Here is a 20,843-nt window from a genome sequence, read left to right on the forward strand (position 1 = left end):
CGGATAGTGTGGGAAGCGGCTCTGTGTGGGTGTCCTCGCGTGATGTGTGGGCCGCTGTGCTTGGCTAGAAGGCAGCCCACTGTTCCTCCTGGCCTGTCCCTCCGCCATCCGAGGCAGAAAGTTAAATAAACACAGCCAAGTGGTATCACAGGACGTGCGGCAAATGAACTCGGTCCCCACGGGGCCCACATCTGGCAAGCGTGGGCCTCGTGGGGCTGCGGGAAGAGACAGATGTGGGGGGCAGGAAGGGCTCCGTGCAGCCCCCACCCGGGGACGTGCCTCCTCGCAGGGCTCCGTGCCAACCTCCGGGGCTGGGGGCGCAGGCCCCTCGCCTTCAGCCGGAGCCCTTGCCTGGGGGCGGGGCTCCCCTAAGCCTTTCCAAGGTTGGTTCTCCCCGGCCGGCCTGGTGCTGGTGCTGGAACTGGAGCCGGGGAGACGGGCCATGCTGGTGAGACCCGGACGCCGGGCCTGGGTGTGGGAGGTGGCCAGGCGCACTGGGGGAGCTGATCCTCCGTCCGTCCCCCCCCCCCCCCGCGCGAGGCCATGCAGAGCCCCATGCCGGGGAGTTTGTGGCTGGCCTGTCCCTGCCGGCCTCTGCCCAGCACGGCCCTTGTCACCTGGCACTCAGCCCTCCCTGAGCTTGGCTGCTGTGACGTGGTTGGGAGGAAGTGAAGAGGGTGTGCCTCCTTCTCTCTTCCCCTCCTGCCCTCCCTCCCTCCTGCCCTCCCTCCCTCCTGCCCTCCCTCCCTCCTGCCCTCTCCCCACCTCTCCCTTCCTCCTTCCCTCCGCCCGTCGTTTATTTATCAGAGGTCACCCAGCCCTGCACGTGCCTGCGGCCCCCAAAATGTGGCATTCCACGTTCCCGAATCCTCCTGCAAGTCAGGTGGTTCATAGAGAATGAGTGTCCCCTCCACAACTGTACAGTTATTCCCGTCCGGAGAAAAATGCTGCCGTCCGCTAGAAACATGGTGACTAGCGCACCGGTGTGCGGCCTCAGGAGCGGTACTGCTTTGAGGGAGGCTGGAAGAAAGGTATTTGAGCCCGGTTGGCGTGGCTCAGTGGTTGAGCGTCGACCTGTGAACCAGGAGGTCAGGGTTCGATTCCTGGTCAGGGCACAGGCCCAGATTGTGGGCTCCATCCCCCGTGGGGGGAGTGCAGGAGGCAGCTGATTGGTGATTCTCATGTTTCTATCTCTCTCTTCCTCTCTGAAATCAATAAAAAATATATAAAGAAAGAAAAAAAAAGGTATTTGAGTCAAAGAAGGGAGTTGATGTAAAGAAAGCGTCTCTAACTCTCAGTGCGGCGGGGGGGGGGGTGTGTGTGTGGGGGACCTGCTCAGGGAGACTCCTGCCACACCCACCTGGAAGGTGCACGTCCTGGGGACGCCTGGCAGGTATGGGTGACACAGGACCTGCCTCCGTGGGGCCAGCGGCCAGGTGGAGACGCTCAAGGCCCCCTGAGGCCGCCTCCCCACGGTGGGTGGGCTGGGGGGCCGTGCTGGGGACACGTCTGTACCAATGAGGGGCCCCTTCCCAAATCAGACTCGTGGAAAGTGTTGGCTCCTCAGACAGTGAAGTGTTCTGGTCGCCCCTCCCCTGGGACATGGTGTGGAGCGACAGGGTGTTTGGAAACGTGGGGCTTTTGACGTGAAGGAAGAGATGGGGGCTGGTCTGTGTGTCCAAACCAGATGCAAACACACGCACACACATGCACATGTGCGCACATGCATATACACACACGCACATGTGTGCACACAGTGCTCGCACACACATGCACACACACACGTGCTCACACACATGTACATACAGACATGCACACGCACATTCATGCAGAACTGATGTGTGCGTGTGTCTGTATGTGTGCGTGCATACACATACAGACACACATGCACAATCAGTTTCCAGTGAGGCTCCGTCTCCTCTTTACTTGTGTTTGAGGTGCAGCACGCGTGTGACTGGGCTGGCTTTTACGTAGTTAGTACAGAGGATGGGTTGTGAGGGGCAATAAAAAAAACTCGCTTTTACTCTATGGGGCTCTTCTTCAAACGAATGCGGAAAAATGGGAGCGTGAGATTCCGGTCTCCCCCGCTCCTTCCTCTTCACCCCAAACAGCAGCCAGGCCTGGGCAGGTGACCCCTCTCCCCGGGACCTCAGGCTGGTGGCCCGCCCCCCGCCCCCGGCCCCGCGCAGCGCGTCACGCCCCCGCTGCTCGGTGTGGGACATCGTGGGGGCCACGCCACGTCTGCCCCGGCTTCGCCGCCTCTGCCAGAGCGGGGCAGCTGGGGGCCGCCACCCGGTGTTGCCACCGAGGCAGGACGTGGGAGCCTGGTGCTGTGGTCAAGTCTCGGGGATCTGCCGCGCGCCCTGGTGACCAAGCCGTCCAGGCGTGGCTGCGCGAGATGAAATGCGCATGGGAACGCGGAGATGAACCTCGGGGGGAGCCGGGACTCAGCAGGAGGGCAGCCTGGGGGTCCCCAGAGGGGCGTTTTCAGGAAACATCCCAGCCCCTAGCGAGTTCGCTGGGCGCGGCCAGGGTCACCCTGTTTCGTGTCTCCGGTGGGCCAGGCGCGGGCCCGGCGCTTGGCGGCGGTCTCTCAATTTGTCTTGGAAACAAAGGGGAATTCTGTGGTCCCCACGTCGTCCACGCGGGACCAGGCCTCTGAGAGGGGAGCACGGTGCCCTGCGTCACACAGCGGGCGGGAGGGAGGGGGGGGTGCCTGAGGCTTGCACGCCCAGCGCGGACCTTAAGGCAGACCTCGCAGACCCCTCTCTGCGGGGCTCCGAAGCGGGTCCTTTCCACCCTAGCCCCCCATCCGCCGTGGCTTCTCGGTCCCGAAGGCCCCAGGAGCTGCCGTCCATGCCTGCGTGTCCGGCGTCCGCTGGGAGAGCAGGTTGGGTGGGGGCAGCCGTGAGCCTTGGAGCTGTGCCCACTCGGCTGCAGCCCGGGCTCTGCCTCCCCCGGCTCCTGTGAGTCACGGTTTAGCCCCCCGGAAACGTCCATTTAGGCCCTGCTGTCCCCATCCGTGACATGGGCCCATCTTCCGACCCCTGTGTGGGGCCATGGGGAGGGTTACTCATACACGTGACACGTGTGTGGAGAGCGAGAGGGATGGCTGTTTCCCGTGTCACTGCTGTGGGCCAGCTGATCTGCTGGGTGGGAGGAAAGGGGGCGGTCTCCTTTAAGGGCCTGAGGGCTGTAGCTCGTGGCTTCCCTTTGCCAGGCATCTGGGTATCAGGCTCTGGACTGTACCTTTAAGCCCCTTCTCATTTTGTTCTCAGAGCTACCTGGCAGGGCCGCTGTGCACAGAGAGGTTCCCTGATTTGCAGAGGTCACACAGCAAACCAAGGGGATTGGGATTGGATCCCGAGGCATCTTGCTCTGACGACACCCTGCTGCAGAGGCTAGGTTCAGTCCGTCCCCGGGGGGTCAGGGAGAGCTTCTTGGAGGAGGTGAGCCCGAGCCCTTAACCAGGGGAAAAGGTGGCTCTGTAGCCAGTGGTCAGGCTGACCCTGGGGGCTTGGGTTAGAAGCTTGAAGGCCTGGGCCTGAGTCTGGGTTTTTCCACGGGCAGAATCCGAAGTGGGGTCGGGCAGGGCTGGGCCAGCCTGGGCTGGGCTGGGCTGGTCTGGGCCGGGCCGGGCTGGGCCAGTGGGGCCGCATCAGACTGCCCCTGCCTTCCCTTTCCTTGCTGAGGTCATGCAGTTTGAGTTGCTTCTCCTGAGCTTCATCTCGGAGCAGGGAATTCACATTAGAAAAGGGGCCTGCAGACTTTTAAGATTTGCAGCCTCGATGGCCGTGCTTCCTGAAGTGAGGTTTCCACGTCAGTGTCAAAGGAGCTCAGAACCGGATCTGTGGTTGAAGTAGAGACTCCCCTGCTCTGTGCTGGTCCCCTCTCCCCGAGCCTTCTCAGGGTCCGGGCCTGTGGACGGAAAGGCCCACCTCTGAGCTCCGGGCTGTGGGTGGCGGGTGGTCCCGGTGTCCAGGGGCCTGCCTGCCACCCGCACTGGCTCCTGTGCGCTCCCTGGTCCTTACTGTTGCCACTCGTCTCCGCCTCGCTCTGAGATTAAATTAATTTTGCATCCTCCAACATGAAGTAGAATGTTTGCTCCTTCATTCATCCATCCATCGGTCCATCAGTTCGTTCGTTCATTCATTCATTCATTCATTCACTCACTCACTGAGCTCCTATAATGTGCTCGTCCTGGAGGGGCACAGCAGTACTTGTCACTATAAATTCACAGTCTAATCGCTGAAAATCAAGGTCAGAGTCGCTGTTCTCATCTCTCCATCGCACCTCGCTCAGCGTCGGCGTTCGCCCGGAGGTACCCAGTGCTTATTAAGGTGGAACCGGTCAAACACAGGTTGGCAGTTGGTCTCCAAAGCCTACAAACGGGCACCCGCTTTGTCCCGCAAGCCGGCTTCTGGGAACTTAATCTAAGAGCAATCCCTGGCAAGGCTGTGCCACGTGTGATGTGCGTGGATGTTACACGGGTGGATGCGGCCTCTGTGCCCAACAGCAGGGCATCGGTTCCATCAGTCCTGGAGCCCCGGTGAGCGGGCCGAGGCCGCGGTTCATCACGAGTGTCCGTCCCCGTTGGTGCTGTGAAAGGCGTTCGCGCTGTGCTGCTGTTAGAAACCAGTTCCAGGACAGGCCGTGTGGTTCAGGTACACGCCTCGTTACAGCCGCGGGAAGTTGCAACAATGTATTTGAACGCAGAAACAGTTGCGCTCTGGGTGTCCTCATTGGAGCTCACACGTGTTTGCTGGCTTTCTACCGCACGTGGGTTACTTCGCTCAGAAACATGCAAAAAGGAAAAGATGCTGGATCTTAATCCTTTACGGAGCCCGCGACTCAGAGGGTCTTGAGTTTTGGCCCACAGGCGCGTGGACTTGCTGCTGTTAGACCTCAGGCTCGTCCCCGCCGCCCACCCCCAGGCCTGTCAGTGCCCGCAGAGCTCCTGGGCCCACCCGGCTCACAGTTGTGCCGTGTTGGCTTCGGCCTGCTCGCGTGTGCGGCTTCAGAGCAGGCCTTCGAGTCTGGAAAATGCCACGCATGCACACTTTGGGCTTCAACGCGTTCCTTTGTACGAAGCCCGTGAGCCAGCTTGCATCTCATTACCTGCCCCGCTGGGATTCATTCCAGGACAGGAGCCCTGTGATGCTGTACAGAGTTCCCCCGTGTTCTCCCTGCACATGGCCTCGTCCCCACCTGCCTGGCCTCCCTCGCTGGGGTGTGGGGTGGTGGGGACGCCCCGTCCCTGTCCAGCCTGGCTCTGTGGGCCCTGGGGTGGCGTGGAAACCTGAGCTGCTTTCTGATGTCACCGGCTCATGACTGCTGGCCTCACGAGAGTTGACCTCAGCTTGCCCTGGGGTCTGTTTGGGGGTCCGGTCTCAGGGTGGAGAACAGCACCCCGCGCTTCACCAGCCTGTGAGAGGGCCCTTGTGTATTTCTTGGGATAATGGTGAAAGCTGCCACATCTGGTGGTGGTGTAAGGAGGCTGCTGTCTGCAGATTGGGCGGGGCGGGGGGGTATCTGAGTCTCCCTCTATTAGATAGGGGAGGAAGAATCCGCAGCCGCATCCGATTCGAGACAGAGCTGGGATTGATTGGTGATGTCTGCCAGGGGCACAGGGATGGACACAGCCCTTACTTGCTACTCTCCCGGATGCTGATTATTTTGCCTCCGTGAAGCCAGTACAGTCCCCTTTGTAGACTTTACCCCTCCCCCCGACCACGGTGTCACAGGGACCCCCCGAATGGTTTCTCTGCCTCTCCGTGCCCCACCGCGATGACCCGTTTCTGCCGCCTCAGAATTCACGGCCCATCTCTGTTCTCTTTCAGTCGAAGAGGGGGAGGCCTCGGACTTCTCGCTGGCCTGGGATTCCTCCGTGACAGCCTCAGGTAAGCGCCCTGGGACGGGGGGCGGGTCATGGGGACCCCCCGGGGGACCGGCTGGGGAACTGGGAAAGCCACCCGGCTGGTTATGGCCATCGTCCGCCTCCGGTCCAGACGACCCCGGGCAGCACGGTTTCCCAGCAGTTCCTGGGAATAAGGTCAACGAAACCTGTTACACCGGAGACTAACATGCCTGGGTTTCCCGCCACATTTTCTCCTCGCGGGCACGTCCTGATGGGCCACGGTGTCCCCACGGCTCGGGCTTTGAAGCTCGTGCTACGGCGCTGCTGCCCCTCATTCCCGTCTAACTACTGAGAAGCCGCTCTCATAGGACATGCAGCGCCAGGGAAGTCAGCACCCCGAGGCTCCCCCTCCCGGAGGGGGCTGGCTTGGGTCCACGCCTCCAGGGGGGCCATCGGGGAAGCCCAGACTGCTGGGGTGCGTGGCCATTGCGGGGTGATGGGGTGTGTGGCAGTCAGGGGCTAGGGTTTTCAGCGCAGATCGGCCCTCGCCTATGCTCCGCCGTGCCTCAGTTTCCCCCACTATGAAAACAGGTGGATGCAGGAGGTTTCTCTAACGGGGAAGTCCTGTCATTTGGAACTGGTTTGGGGTCCTCGGAAGCTTCTGGGTGGCGGCTCTCGGGTTTGCTCAGCATCCAGCGGACCCTGGCTCCCTGTCCGGCAGGGCCGGGCTCTCCTGCCTGTCCCCTGTCCCAGGACCCTGGGCCGCTGGCTCCGGCCCCATGGGGGAGCTGGGGCCAGTTCCGTCTGGTGGAAGCTTGGGCCCGAGGAGTCTGTTAGTCCAAACTTCCCCCTTCAGCTGTGGACAGTGAGGCAGGGAGAGGGATTCGCTCGGGCTCAGCACTTCCGTAGGCGTGCGGTTGGGCGTCAGGCGTACGGACGTTAACTCGATGGCTACGCATCGCATTTGTGGTTTTACGGTCATTTGTGACTTCAGATGAGGCTGGGGTCCCGCCGGTGAGAGAATGGAGTGGCACAGTGTGAAGTCGCAGCACTCAGGCCGGGCTGGGCCGAGCTGTGAGGGTGGCCACAGGCGGCTGACGCTGGGAAACGCTGGTATGCCTGGGACAGAGGGGCACGGGGAGCGACACTTGAACCCAGATCCCTGGACACCCGGCCCAGGACTCTTCCCCGCAGGGTCCGGGCGCTGCTGGGAGAGCCTGCGGGTCCTGGCGGGTCCTGCTGACCCAGGTGTGGGCACGGCTGTGTCTGCAGGTGCCTGGCCCTTGCTGACCGGTGTCCCAGGGTCTCGTCTGAAGCCACGTGGGTGGGGTGCTCAGATTCTCAGGAGGGGAGTCTGGTGTGGAGTCCTGGCCAGCCCTGTCCGGTGCCCTGTGTGAGGAGATGCACTCCCCGTGGTGGGAATGAGACTGTCAGAATCCACGTGTCATCCGGGCGTCCTGCCCGATGTGAGGTGCCACGTGGGGTGCTTGCCGCCAGTTCGGAAGAGGGACCCCGCTGTGCTCCCAACCCCCGAACCAGGAGAGCGCCAGCCTGCTGGGGTGCATACAAGGCCCCGCTCCCCGAAGCTGCTCTCCCGGCTGTGCCGAGGTGCTGGGGACCGGCGGGCCCGGCAGGGGTGGAGGAGGGCGTCGGGGCTGTGCGGGCGCGAGCCCTGTCCAGGGTGCGTCAGCGGCGGGGCTGCACCCTCAGGTGGGGAGGTGTCACTGGTCTGCAGAAGGCAGGGGTGATGCCGGGGGCTGAGGGGACCCTGAGTCCCTGGTGGAACAGCGGCCTTGGGGCCTCTCTGGGAGCTCGGACGGCGGAGCCCCTGGGGCTGGCCCTTCCCGCCCGGATCTGAGCGTGCCCTGCCCGCGTGTGTCAGGGGAGCTGCTGGGGGCTCTGCCGTGCCAGTCGGCTTTGGGTTTTTTGCTGGGAGACGGGCAAGGGAGGGCGAGCGGCGGGCGCTGGATCACCCGCAGCCCGGGAGTGGGTGGCTGCTTCCTGAGGTCCATGCTGATGAGCTTTCCGTCGGGGGCGGGATCAGCGGTCCTTCCCGGTTCTGTTGGGCCGGGCTGGCCAAGTCCCCTGTGTTCCCTGAGCATGGCGCTTGGGAGGTGCTGGGAGCCGGGGTGGCAGGTGCAGGCTGGGAGGCAGCCCTGGACGCGGGCGATGCCACCTTTATTGAGCATTTCTTGGTAGGTGCCAGGCGTGGAGCAGAGAGTTGACGACGGCCTTGCCCCGGGCCAGCGCACCAACCCCAGGAGGCGGGCGGGTGGGCGCTGCTGGGAGCACCCCTCAGGCTCCCTCCCTGGGCGGGTTCCGGGCAGCCACGTGCTGGAGGCCGGGCCCAAGGCCTGGTTGAAGCTGCTTTCGCGTAATGCTTTCCATCATGGGGAGAAAACGTCACTTGGCTGCATCAGAAAATGGGGGCAGGTGCCAAGGCCGATTATGGGGGAGCAAAGCCGCCCTCCCCGCACTGGGGCCACCCTTGGTGCTGCTGCTGGGAATTGCCAGCCTCATTTGGGGGAGGAAGAGGGAGGCTGGGAGCAGTACAGTAGCGCACCCACGGTCCTAGCCAGCGCGCTGGGAGGCAGGGGCTCGAACCCAAGTCCCCCTGCAGCCAGATCCCGGGTTTAACCTCTGCAGCGCCGGCACTGGGAGGCGGGCAGCTGAGCAGGCGGGAAGCCGCGGCATGATGGCGGCCCCGGGGAGCCCCCTGGCCGCACAGGATCCGAGGTGGCCACAGAGGGTCTCTGGCTCCTCGGATCAAAGGAATGCGGGGGTGAGTTGAGCAGCGTGGGCCGAGAGCATTGCGCAGGGGGGTGCAGAGCGGTAGGCGCGGGGCGGCTCCCCGGGGTGGGGGCCCTGGCAGCCCGGGGTGGAGGTGGTGTTTGGGGCCAGGTTGGGCTTCCTTCCAACATGGCCGCTCTGGACCCAGCCTGGGATGCAGCGGAGGAGGGTCCGGAGATGTGAACCGGTTGCTTGGTTAACAAATGCTCAGGGTCGGGCCAGGGCAGGTTAGCCAGGCTGATTTCTGGTGCAGTGACAGCCACGCCAGGGGGTGGGGAGAAACAGCCGAGCCGATCAGCCGCTTGCAATGGCCCAGCAGCCCGAGGCCTCACTGGTGTGATCGGCGGGTGAGGCCTTTCTGCCATGTGACAGGTCTCGTCGTCCTGGTTAACGGAACCTTCCTTCCCACTGCGGAGCTGTTCCCAGGAGCCAGGCCTCTGCTCCGGCTGCTCACACACAGACACCGAGGCACAGGCATGCTGGTGGCTTGCGTCGAGGCCACCCCGCCCCCCGGAAGCGGCCGAGCCGGGCCGTGAACCCAGGCAGCTCCCGCAGGAATGGAGCACCTAAACCACCAAGGGCGGACCTGCCTGTGAGGAGGGGGTCCAGGCTCTTCATTTTCGAGGGGACCCAGAGGCTGGGGGAGGGGTCAGCTCTAGGTCCAGGCTCCCCGGGTCAGGGGGAAGCGTCTAGCTAGGCCCGGAGGCCTGGTTTGCATCCCGGAAGGAGGAGGGGTGCGTGTTTTGGGGGCTCATGTCCCCGTTTCCCATCTTCAAAGGCTGGAGAGCATGTGGGCCAGGCCCTCCGCAGGCCCTCTTGCCCGAGCCCAGCGCCGCCCCGCGCCCTGCTGTGACTGTTGGGCAGGGGTGCGGGCTGCAGAGGGAGGCTGGCATCAGGCCCGCAGACTTTGCACCTACCTGCTGGGGGCGCGGGGAGGCATCTGGGGACCAGGTGTCCTGGGGGCCTTTCAGGTCCCTTCTCTGCAGGTTCTGGGCGAGGAGAGGGATAGGGAGAGCGCTCTGTGTCCCACTCCTGACAACAGGGCAGCCCCTCACCCTGTAGCCCCCACGTTTGGGACATGCAGGGAAGGAAACAGCACAGCCTGCTCCCCTCCCCGTCCCCCCCCCTCCCCGCCCCCCCGCCCCCTCAGCCGTCGAGCCTCCACGTCGCGACCTCTCGGAGCGGCCTCCCCGCCCGTGTGTTTGCTCAGCGCATGGATTTATTATTTCAGCCGCTTCTCCTCCATGCCTGCTGCTCACGTTCCTCTCGGCCCCTTTCCCAGCTCCGTCCGTGTGAGCCAACCTTCCTTCCACCGAGGGGTCTGGGGGATGCCGGTGCCTTCGCCGAGCCCCCTGAGGCCTGACCTCCATGTGACCCCTGCGCCCACCGATCTGGCTGCCATCTGGGGGGTCTCGGTAGCTGCCCCTGTCCCTGGCGGGTGGGCATTCATCCCCTAACGCTGTGAGTGACAGTGGTGCAGGCGGTCTTTCTCCTGGAGGTTTCCTGGCCCCCCCCCCCCCCCGCACCTTTCAATCCTGAAATCAGGGCTGGGGAGCCTGTCCCCCCCTCTTGCCTGCCCACCGCCCACCCCCCAGTCCCTCACTTCAGTTTCTTCCTGAGTGGTCGCCCACCTGGCCCCTGGCCCCACCATCCCGTGGCCAAGGCCAGAAGCGGCCCAGGCTGTGCTGTCCACCTCTCATGCTTGAACCCCAACCCAGGTGTTTTCCTTGACGAGGACCAGGGGTCGTTTTAAAGGAGCAGGAAGGTCCCGAGCGGAGGTAGAATGTCCCCGTGTCTGAAAGACTTAGGAGCTGCGCCTTCCAGGGGCCAGCTGGGCGTCTCTCATTAGCTGGGCCGGGCCTCTGCGGGGAAGTGAGCCGAGTGGAGCCAGGCAGGCTGGGCAGGCAGACGCGGTGGCCCCGCGCTCACCGGGGGAGCGTGGCGGGCATGCGCCTGCGGGTCTGCTCGCGGCCCCCCGGCCAGGCCGGCCCGGGCTGCGCCTTTGTTAGAGCCGCCTCCCCGGCCCCGGAGGCCTCAGAACCCTCCAGGTGGTGGTGGCGCTCAGAGGGGGCCGCTCCGTTACCATGGTGAGCAGTCCGCGAGGCAGGGCGCCTGTGCCCTGGCGCAGGGGGTGCCCTGGTGTGCGTGTGTGCGTGCGCCCAGATGCCCAGCCCCGGTCCTTCCCCGGGGGGCCTCTATGCCCCTCCCCCAGGCATCCTGGGCCCGGGCTGACTTGGGGGATGTGGCATTTCCTGCCCACCCTTTCCTCTGGCCCTCGACCGGCCAGGGGCCCTGCCGGGCGCCCCGTGTCACTTCCGGTGTCGTGTCTGTCCTGCGCACGTGTGTGCCGGCGGCCGGGGCGTGTGTGGAGCAGCGTGCGTGGCGTCTCTCCTCTGACTCCGTTTCCCTGCCCCCTGGCCTGGCTGCTGGTTCCACGTCTGGGGGTGGGGCTGGCTGGCTGATGTTCGCCTCTCTTGTGGACTTGGGGTGCCTCCGGGGCAGGGACTCGGGGCCATTTGTCTCATACCCGCAGCCGGTGCCCAGGGCTGCTCTGCCATCCCACCCTGCTCTGTGCACGGAGGTCGCCTGCTGCCAGCCCGGTGACTTGGGGCTGTTCGTTCACCCCAGCGAGCCCTGTGTCCCCTCCCCGTCCGCCCCTCCTGGGGCGCCTGGGCTTTCCGGGGTGTCAGTAAAGAGGGAGGGCTGGCCCTGGCCGGTGTGGCTCAGCGGGTTGGGTGTCTTCCCATGTGCTAAGAGGCAGCGGCTCGATTCTTGGTCACGGCACATTCCCGGCTGGCAGGTTTGATCCTCCGTCTGGGCACACGCAGGAGGCAACCGATCGATGTTTCTCTCTCTCTCTCTCTCCCCCCCTCCTTCCTCTCTCTAAAATCAATTAAATAAACAAAAGAGGGAGGGCTGGTCCTACTTCCTCCTAAGGGGTACTCCCTGAGGCCAGGACAAGGTCTCCTGGTGTCACCGCTCCCTCAGGCCTGAGGACCCCGTGGGGGGTGGGGAGACCAGCAGGTCTTTGGTAATGAAGCCTGGCTGTAAACTGGGGCCACAGGCATGCGTGCGTGTGTGTGCATGTGCGTGAGGGTGCGATGTGACAGTGTCCCTGTGGTTTTGGGGAGGGAGGCCCACTTGTGTTGCTCACGTGTGGTTTACAGCAGGTCTGCTCAAAATCACGCCCTCACCCAGTGGTCGGCAAACTCATTCGTCCACAGAGCCAAATAGCAACAGGATGACGATTGAAATTTATTTGGAGAGACAATTTTTTTTTTTAATATATTTTATTGATTTTTTACAGAGAGGAAGGGAGAGGGATAGAGAGTTAGAAACATCGATGAGAGAGAAACATCAATCAGCTGCCTCCTGCACACTTCCTACTGAGGATGTGCCCGCAACCAAGGTATATGCCCTTGACCGGAATCAAACCTGGGACCCTTCAGTCCGCAGGCCGACGCTCTGTCCACTGCGCCAAACCGGTTAGGGCTGGAGAGCCAAATTTTTAAAACGTAAACTTCTTCTAACGCCACTTCTTCAAAATAGACTCGCCCAGGCCGTGGTATTGTGTGGAAGAGCCACACTCAAGGGGCCAAAGAGCCGCATGTGGCTCGCGAGCCACAGTTTGCCGACCACTGCCCTAACCGGTTTGGCTCAGTGGATAGAGCGTCGGCCTGCGGACTGAAAGGTCCCAGGTTCGATTCCGGTCAAGGGCATGTACCTTGGTTGCGGGCACATCCCCAGTAGGAGGTGTGCAGGAGGCAGCTGATCGATGTTTCTCTCTCATCGATGTTTCTAACTCTATCTCTCTCTCTTCCTCTCTGTAAAAAATCAATAAAATATATTTAAAAAAATCAGACGTGCGTGCAGCTCTGCTCTGGCGGTCTTGTTAAAGGGAGGATTGTGGCTTTGAGGGTCGGGGTGCGGGGGTGGGGGGCGCGATGGCGATAGTCTGCCTGTCTAACAGAGCCACAGGAGCTGCCGCTGCTCGCACGGAGCCCTGCGCGGCGGGCCTGGAAGGCTGGACGCGGGAAGCCCCTTGCCGCTCCCCTTGGCGTCCAATGTGCGGCCCCTCTGTCCGTGGAGCGCATCCCTGGCCGCTCAGCCGAGACAGCACCTCCCCCGGGAAGTGCACGTGGGAGTCCCGCCACGTCCTTGTGCCTTCGTTTGGGCCGCGGGCTGGCGCTGACCGCCCTCCCTGCCCCCTGCTCGGCCATGACCTTCCTTCTGTGCGGGCCCAGGTCCCTGCTGCTCGGCTCCTCCTCAGGCAGTGACCACGCCTGATCCCCTGTGCTGCCCGAGCCTCGCCCGGCTTGGTAGCTCCAGGGCCTGCCAAGGTGGAGACCGTCACCTCTGCCCCTTTGTCCGTATTGGCCCTCGGCGGGTCAGGGCCAGATCCTCGTTCACTTCGAAGTGGAGACACTTACTAGCTGTGTGGCTCTGTGTAAGGCCCTGACCTCTCTGTGCTTCCTTCTTGGAGCTAGGGGTAACCACCCTGCTTCCGGGGCCGCTGTGGGGATGGCAGGAGGGACTGCACGTGGGCGGCGCCGGGTGCTCCGCAGGTTTATTCCTGATACTGATCCCGCGTCGGGGGCACTTGGATCGGAGCTGGGCTCTGAGGCTGGGTCTGTGCAGTGACCAAGGGTCGAACGGCCCCTCCTTCCCCTGTCTTAGCTGGCAGCCTCTGAGCATCGCCCCGCGGGCGGGCACTGTCGTCTTCACCCTGTTGCAGGGTGGGGTGGGACGGAGGCCTCAGGGGGCCACCCTCACTCATGCTGACCTGCTGGGCGGGGCGCGGCCCATTTCCCAGGTGGACAAGGCTGGGGGGGGGTGGTGGGCAGGGTCTGCTCTGCAAGGCCGAGGCCCCGAGGCTGTCATAGGATCAGGCTCCTTCCTGGGCGGGGCCTCACTCAGACTGCAGCCTCAGGTCAGCGCCCAGGAGGAAATGGCCAAGGTCAGGCCTATCGTGTTGCCTGGCTGGCCCTGGCTTCCTGGGCGGGCGCTCTGCAGGGCCCAGCTCCTGGGTTGGGTATGGTCCACGCTGCGGCAGCCAATGTCCTGTTGGAGGCTGCTGTCAGCTCAGCTGACATTCTCTGAAAATCCTTGAGGCAGGTGTGGTGTATGCATGCGTACACACACACTCACACACACACACACTCACGCACACACACACACTCATGCACACACACACGCACTCACACACTCACACACACACTCACGCACACATTCACGCACACACTCATACACACACACTCACACACACTCATGCACACACACTCATGCACACACATGCACACACACGCACACATGCACACGCACACTCATGCACGCACACACTCATGCATACACACACACACTCACGCACACACACTCACACTCATGCACACACTCACACACCCACCCTCATGCACTCATGCACACACTCACGTGCACACATGCACTCATACACACACTCACGCAATCACACACACACTCATGCACACACTCACACACACACACGCACATTCATGCACACACACACTCATGCTTACGCACACACTCACACGTGCACACACACTCATGCACACACACACTCACACACCCACACTCATGCACTCACGCACACACACTCACGCACACACTCATGTGCACACACGCACTCATACACACACTCACGCAATCACACACACACTCATGCACACACTCACACACACTCACACACACGCACATTCATGCACACACACACTCATGCTTACGCACAGACACTCACAGACACATGCACACACAAACGCACACACACTCACACGTGCACACACACTCATGCACAGACTCACACACTCACACTCGCACACACACACTCATGCACACACTCTCACACTCACGCGGACACACACACTCATACACACACTCACGCAATCACACACTCGCGTACTAGGCCGCACCTGGCTAAGCCAGGCCTTCCGTCTGCCTGCACTGAGCACTCGCTCCCCTCGCTGTGGCGGCTGTGTCGGCTGCTGGCTGCCACGCGAGGCACCGTAGTAGCTAGCAGCCCGCACTGATTCCGAGCCCCGCACGGAGGGGACACGTCGGCTTCTGCAAGTCTGCCGCTGGCTCAGTGTTCGGCCAGCCCCGCGAGCTTCTGGAGCAGGGCCGGGCCTGCTCTGCTCGCGGCTGCGTCCTCCCTGCTCGCTGTGACTACAGCCACTGCAGTCACAATAGAAACAGTACCCGTCTAGTGAGCGTCCTGGTGCCGGGCGGGACCGCAGCCTGACGCTTCCTCGCCTGGAGCCTCCTGAACTGCAGGTGGGAGGCGTTCTGCTCCCGCCTCCCAGACGGGCGCGGACACTCACAGAGGCCGAGACGGTGCAGGCGTCACAGCCGCGGTTTCACCGGGGCCGGAGGGGGATTGGAACCAGGTCGGTCTTGTGTGAGTCTGGGCCCACTCTGTCGTTGCTTAGTCACGGGACCAGGCCTCCGTGGAGATGTCATGGGTCCCTGTGGAATGGCAAAGGCGACGTGCTGAGAACCCCAACCAGGTTGTCACTGTGACTCACCACCCGGGAGCGGCCCCCAGGGCTCGTGTGGGAAGGAGTGACTGGTGATGGGCACAAGCCCGGGTGCCCTTCGACAGTGCCATGACCACCGACGAGTCACTGCGTGTGCATGCATGTGCACACACAGCACACACATGTACTTGCTCACAGAAATAAGCACATGTGCACACATATTCACATGCACACAGTTACACACATGTGCTCTTACCTGCTATACACACGCACACACATCGGGGCACACACACACATATACTTGAGTATACTTACTCCCCCATAATACACTCAACGTACATATACAGACATTCACCTATGTGTTCCCCCACACCCCACACATGCACACACGTGCGCAAACATGCAACACATGTATGCAAACACAAGTGTGCGTACAGGTGCATGCACACGTGCATGTATAGTTGGCTTTCTGTATCTGTGGGTGTCGCACCAAGGATTTAACCAACTGCAGATTGAAAATATTCAGGAAAATAATACCAGAAAGCTCGAAAAAGCAAAACTTGAATTTGCCATGTACCACGCGCCATGCGTCACGCTCCACGCGCCACACTCCACGCTCCACACGCCACGCGCCACGCTGAGCCCGTGAGAATGAAGTGATGTGCAGGCCCGGCCTGCTTGCCGCTGTGCAAATGCAGGTCGCATGCAGGGGCCACGCCATCTTATGCCAGGGCTTGGGCATCTGTGGGATTTGGTACCTGCAGGTCCCGGAACCAATCTCCTGCGGATACCGCGGGAGGACTGTGTGAGCAGCACGTGCTCACAGGTGCCTACACATACACAGTGCACATAGGCACACACTCACGAGCGTGTGTACAATCAGGGACATGCGCACCCCCCCCACACACCCTCTGCACCCCTAGGCGTGCAGATGTGCAGTGAGGCCTGCTCCTGGGGTGTCTGTCTCCCAGCAGGAGGACAGTGCTCCCCCAGGCGGCTGTCCAAGGCGTCCAGCTGGCCTCCTTGCTCTCCGTGGTCTTTGGATTCTTTGTTGTACCCTCAGGGCCTGAGACATTTTTTCCACCCAAAGATTCGCACCCCTGCTGCGGGACCCCGCGCTGGGCTGACCGACCGGGTGAGACGTGGACCCCAGCGCCCATCTGTCTGTTCTCTGCTTGGCCAGCTCTGGCCCAGGGCGCCCCACCCCCAACGTGGACAGGACTGCATCTCCACCCTGCACCTGCCCCTTTAAGAGCCGTGGGCCTGGTGGGCCTGTCCCCGGTGTCCGGCTGGGGGAGGCCGGACAGCTGTGGTTGGGGGAGGCTCTGTGAGCTCCCAGGGGCCTCTGGGAGCCCAGCAATGCTGGGGAAGCTGAAACAAAGGCCGACAATGGCCTCCTTCCCTCCCTGGCGGCCTCAGAGCGGGGCCTGCCTGGGCGGCCTCTGGGGGCCCCTGTTATTTCCTGTGCTGGCTGTGGGGCTCCTGGCCAGCGCACATGGGCAGGAAGCAGGCTGGGCATCTCCCCCCGCACCCGCTGGGCTGGCCCCGCAGGCCAGAGTGGCCGCTCCTGCGAGCCGGGCCAGCCCGCCGGGCCTGCTCCCGGCCGGCCCGGCCCAGGCCCGTCCTGCCCAGGTCTGCCCGGGCGCCCTAGGAGGGGGAACACGACCCTGTCCCGCTGACCTCTCCCTCCTGCAGACCCCACACGCTCCACCATCTGCGCTGCGGCCCTGTGTCTGCCCCCGAGCCTTTGTGGCCGGAGCACGGGGCCCACAGAACCGAGGCCCAGGCCGGGCAGGGAGCAGTGGCTGGTTTTTAATTAATTCATCGCGATTGTGCGAGAAATAAACTTAGATCTAGAGTTAGGGTTACCAAGCCCTAAGGACTAAGAGGACTGGCATTAGAACACGGGCTTTGGAGTTACAGACTTTTGTCTGAGTCCTGAATTTATCACCTAATTTATCACCTAATTATCGGGTGTCCCTTGTCCTGGGCCAGGCCACAGGGACACGCAGGTGACCTATGCTCCAGGTCCTACCTTGTAGGCGAGGAGACAGTGGGCAGTGAATACACAGCGACTTAGCTGCTTTAGCTGTGAGGTTGGACTCGATGGAGTTTTCCACCTGGCCAGGACGCCGCGTGCTGGTCTGTACAGTGGGGTGCCGAGGCCCTGCCTGGTGCCATGGTCCTAGGGGCACGTGAGAGCGTAAATGTCACGTGTTCAGCACGGTGCCTGGCACCTCCACCCCCCAAATGCCAGCCCCGGTGATTATTAATGAGCCAAGACGACGTGGCCCACGTGGCACTGGGCATCTAATAATGTCAGTAGCCTCAGGTCTGGGTCACTATGCAGGTGAGCTTCCTGGCAGCCTAGGCGAAAAGAGAAACAGGATGGAGGGCAGCGCGGCCGGCTCTGTCCGATTCCAGGGCTTGGGGCAGAGGAACGTGGGTCCTGCCTGGCACTCAGTGCAGAGGAATTGACTGCGCGTCCTCAGTCATCGTTGAGCAAACAGCAGGCCGTGTCTCAGCAACAACGTGGCACACGATGCACAGACATCTCTCTTACGTTGACTGAGGAAACACGCTCCGGCTCCTCCGTGCACACCCAGGCCTGAGTGACAGGCAGTGCGGCCGGGAGGGATCCGGGCAGCGACCAGGCCTCGCCGGCTGCACCCGGGCCAGGTTTGCTGAGTGCCTGCTGGGATGCAGGCGGATGCATTGCTTTCACGCAGGACCTTGGGAGGCTTTTCACGTGTCTTAGACCTCAGAAAGTCCTCCCCTTTTTATTTTTTATTTTATTGCTTTTTTACAGAGAGGAAGGGAGAGGGATAGAGAGTTGGAAACATCGATGAGAGAGAAACATCGATCAGCTGCCTCCTGCACACCTCCTACTGGGGATGTGCCCGCAACCCAGGTACATGCCCTTGACCAGAATCGAACCCGGGACCCTTCAGTCTGCAGGCCGACGCTCTATCCACTGAGCCAAAGCACCTAGGGCAGAAAGTCCCCCCTTTTAACAAACATATTTTTATTGATTTCATAGAGGAAGGGAGAGAGAGCTAGAAACACCAATGATGAGAGAGAATCATGATTGGCTGCCTCCTGCACGCCCCCTATTGGGTATAGAGCCCGCAACCCAGGCATGTGCCCTGACCGGGAATCGAACCGTGTCCCTCCTGGTTCATAGGTCGATGCTTAACCACTGACCTCACCGGCCGGGCAGAGTACCCCCTTTTTGTGAGGACCACTTATCCCCCAACTCATGGAGCCTTGGAACACAGTTTGGGAAGCCGTTTGCATCCTTAGGTTTTGAGCTCGCCCACTGCGCCCCTTCTCTGTCCAGGCTGTAGTCTGTCCTCTCGGCTGCGTGGGCCTGAGGGCTGTCACCCATGAGCAGCCGCCGCCCCGTGTGCACTGTTGACAGGGCTCTTGCCGCTGCTAGCTTTATCTGGGTGCAACCCAGCCGCCAGGAGGGGCAGAGCCTGGGAAACCGAGGCTCCGAAAGGTGGAGAGGGCTCAGGGCGGGGCTTCTCCTTCGGGGTCTTTCCGTAGACACATAACATGCCTAAATGCACCCCACCACGCTCCCCCTCTGCTCCGAGCATGCGTATGACCTTGTCCTGTGCCAAGCCCCTCCTGCGCCCTCCCCCACCCGGTGGGCAGGACAGTGGGCCCGGCCCGCGGAAGGCCCGCCAGTGGCCACTGGCCCTGTGTCTGGCGGGCGCCCTGTGGAGTTTCCATGGTGAGCGCTCCTTTGGGGGCCCCTGGGTGGGACTTTCCATCTGGGTGGAAACCTGACCCGCAGGCCCGGGCAGGAGGAAATGCCTTCCCCAAATGTGGAGACAAAGAAGAGACAGGCGGCCAGCCTGGGACTCCAGCCAGAGCCCCTGACTCCTGCAAAGCCACAGAGCGGGGACCCCCGGGGCCTGGGCCCGGCTGCCTAGGATCTGCCCCTCGAGGAAGGCCAGAGCCTGGGCGGGGCCGTGCTCCACACTGTGGGTGGCTCGGGGGGCCCACTGCCCTGGGCCGGGCCACCCTGGCCTTGAGTTGGGGTGTGTCTGCAGCTCCTGCAGAGATGGGGGGCAGCCAGTGGGTAAGTGGGCGGGACTAGAACTCGCCTCTCGCTGTCACTCTGCCCCTCGCCCCCCTCACTGTCTCATTGACCCCCTGAAGCAGCACGTTGACCTCAGGTATCGTCACGCTGCTCAGAGAGGCCAGGCGTCCTGCCTGGTGTCACACAGCAGGTGTGTGCGGAGCCGCATTGCCACCGCCCCCCCCCCCCCCCCCCCCCCCCCGCCGACAGCACAATCGCAGGTCATTATAGTGCAGCTGGAGGCTTGCCTTTTTTGGGGGGATGGACAGCCTCTCAGAATGCACATGGCCGGGAAGTTCTACTGAAGGTCTAGCCACCTGCTCAGCTGCTGCTGGCTGGGCCTCAGCGCTGGTGTCGCAGGGCCTGTCCCTATGGCCGGTGACGGCCGTGAGCCCGAGTCACCGCCCACGGGATCCCGACAGGCCTCCTTCTGTCAGTCGCAAGTGCTGTTGAGCACCTACTAAGTGCAGGCACCGTGCCTGGTGGCGAACAGAGCCAGCGGAGCCCCTGCACGCAGTCTGGTGGGGGAGGTGACAGAGTCAGCGGATACATACGTACATGTTTACCCTGGGACGCGACCAGCAGGGTGGCCAGTTAGAGAGGGAGGGTGCGGGAGGAGAGGGCCCTGTGGCGGGGTGGGCACAGAGGCCTGGGTCGAGGCGGGGCAGAGAGGGAGTGAGCCGTGCAGGCGTGAGCCGTGTCACTGAAGTACATTGACCCCGGAGGACCCAGGAGGTGAGGGAGGAGCGGGGAGGCGGCAGCAGCTTTCGTGGGTCTCGTGTCCTCGTGGGCCCTGGGGGTTTGACCCCGAGTAAAGGGAAGCTGGGAGAGTGGGGAGCGGAGGGACCCTGTGGGCAGGGGGGAAGCCCCCCCAGGCGCTCATCCAGGGGAGAGATGATGGCGGCTGGGGCCAAGGTCGGGAGGTGAGAAGGGGTCAGGTCAAGAATTTCTTTTGGGCCGGCCGGTGTGGCTCAGGGGTTGAGCATCGACCTATGAACCAGGAGGTCACGGTTTGATTCCCTGTCAGGGCACACGCCCGGGTTGTGGGCTTGATCCCCAGTGGGGGGCGTGCAGGAGGCAGCCCATCCATGATTCTCTCTCATCACTGATGTTTCTCTCTCTCTCTCTCTACTTCTCTGAAATCGATAAAAATATATACTAAAAAAAAAAAAAAAGAACTTCTTTGAGAAGTGGGTCCAACAGAACTGGTCTCCAGATTGGGTTTTGGGACTGACAGAAGGAGAGGAACCAGATGGCTCCGGGCAGCTGGGGAGCTGGAGGTGCCCTTCATGGGATGGGGGTCCCGGGGGAGAGGGGGGCGTTGGGTGCGGATAACGGTGGTGAGGCTGCAGAGCCAGGCCTTGGCCGTGAGTTTGAGATGCCTCTTGGACATCAGTGGGCACTCGGAGGACGGCCCCGTGATGGGGGGGAGGCTGGGACTGGGGTGTCTCTGGGTGTCATGAGTGTGTGGTTGGCGCTCAGAGCTGGACGGAGGCACCCCCACCCCCCAGCCAGTGCGCCCAGACAGAACAAAGGAGTTTAGGTCCGGGTCCAGGGAGGCGTGCATCAGAGGCAGGGAGGAGGGACCAGGGACAAGGGACGAGGGACGAGGGACGAG

At 62.5% G+C, this 20,843-nt stretch overlaps 1 protein-coding gene across 1 annotated transcript in view; it reads left to right on the plus strand.

Annotated features, from left to right (window-relative positions):
* ZNF423 (zinc finger protein 423) overlaps positions 1 to 20,843 on the plus strand; it is a 244,990-nt gene that overhangs the window by 41,943 nt on the left and 182,204 nt on the right. The window contains exon 2 of the mRNA XM_080644591.1: positions 5,841 to 5,900. Within this exon, the coding sequence (XP_080500717.1) occupies positions 5,841 to 5,900 (60 nt within the window). The remainder of the gene's footprint in view (positions 1 to 5,840; positions 5,901 to 20,843) is intronic.

This window comes from Plecotus auritus (genome assembly GCF_963455305.1).
Source record: "Plecotus auritus genome assembly, chromosome: 10".
NCBI classification, from domain to species: Eukaryota; Metazoa; Chordata; class Mammalia; order Chiroptera; family Vespertilionidae; genus Plecotus; species Plecotus auritus.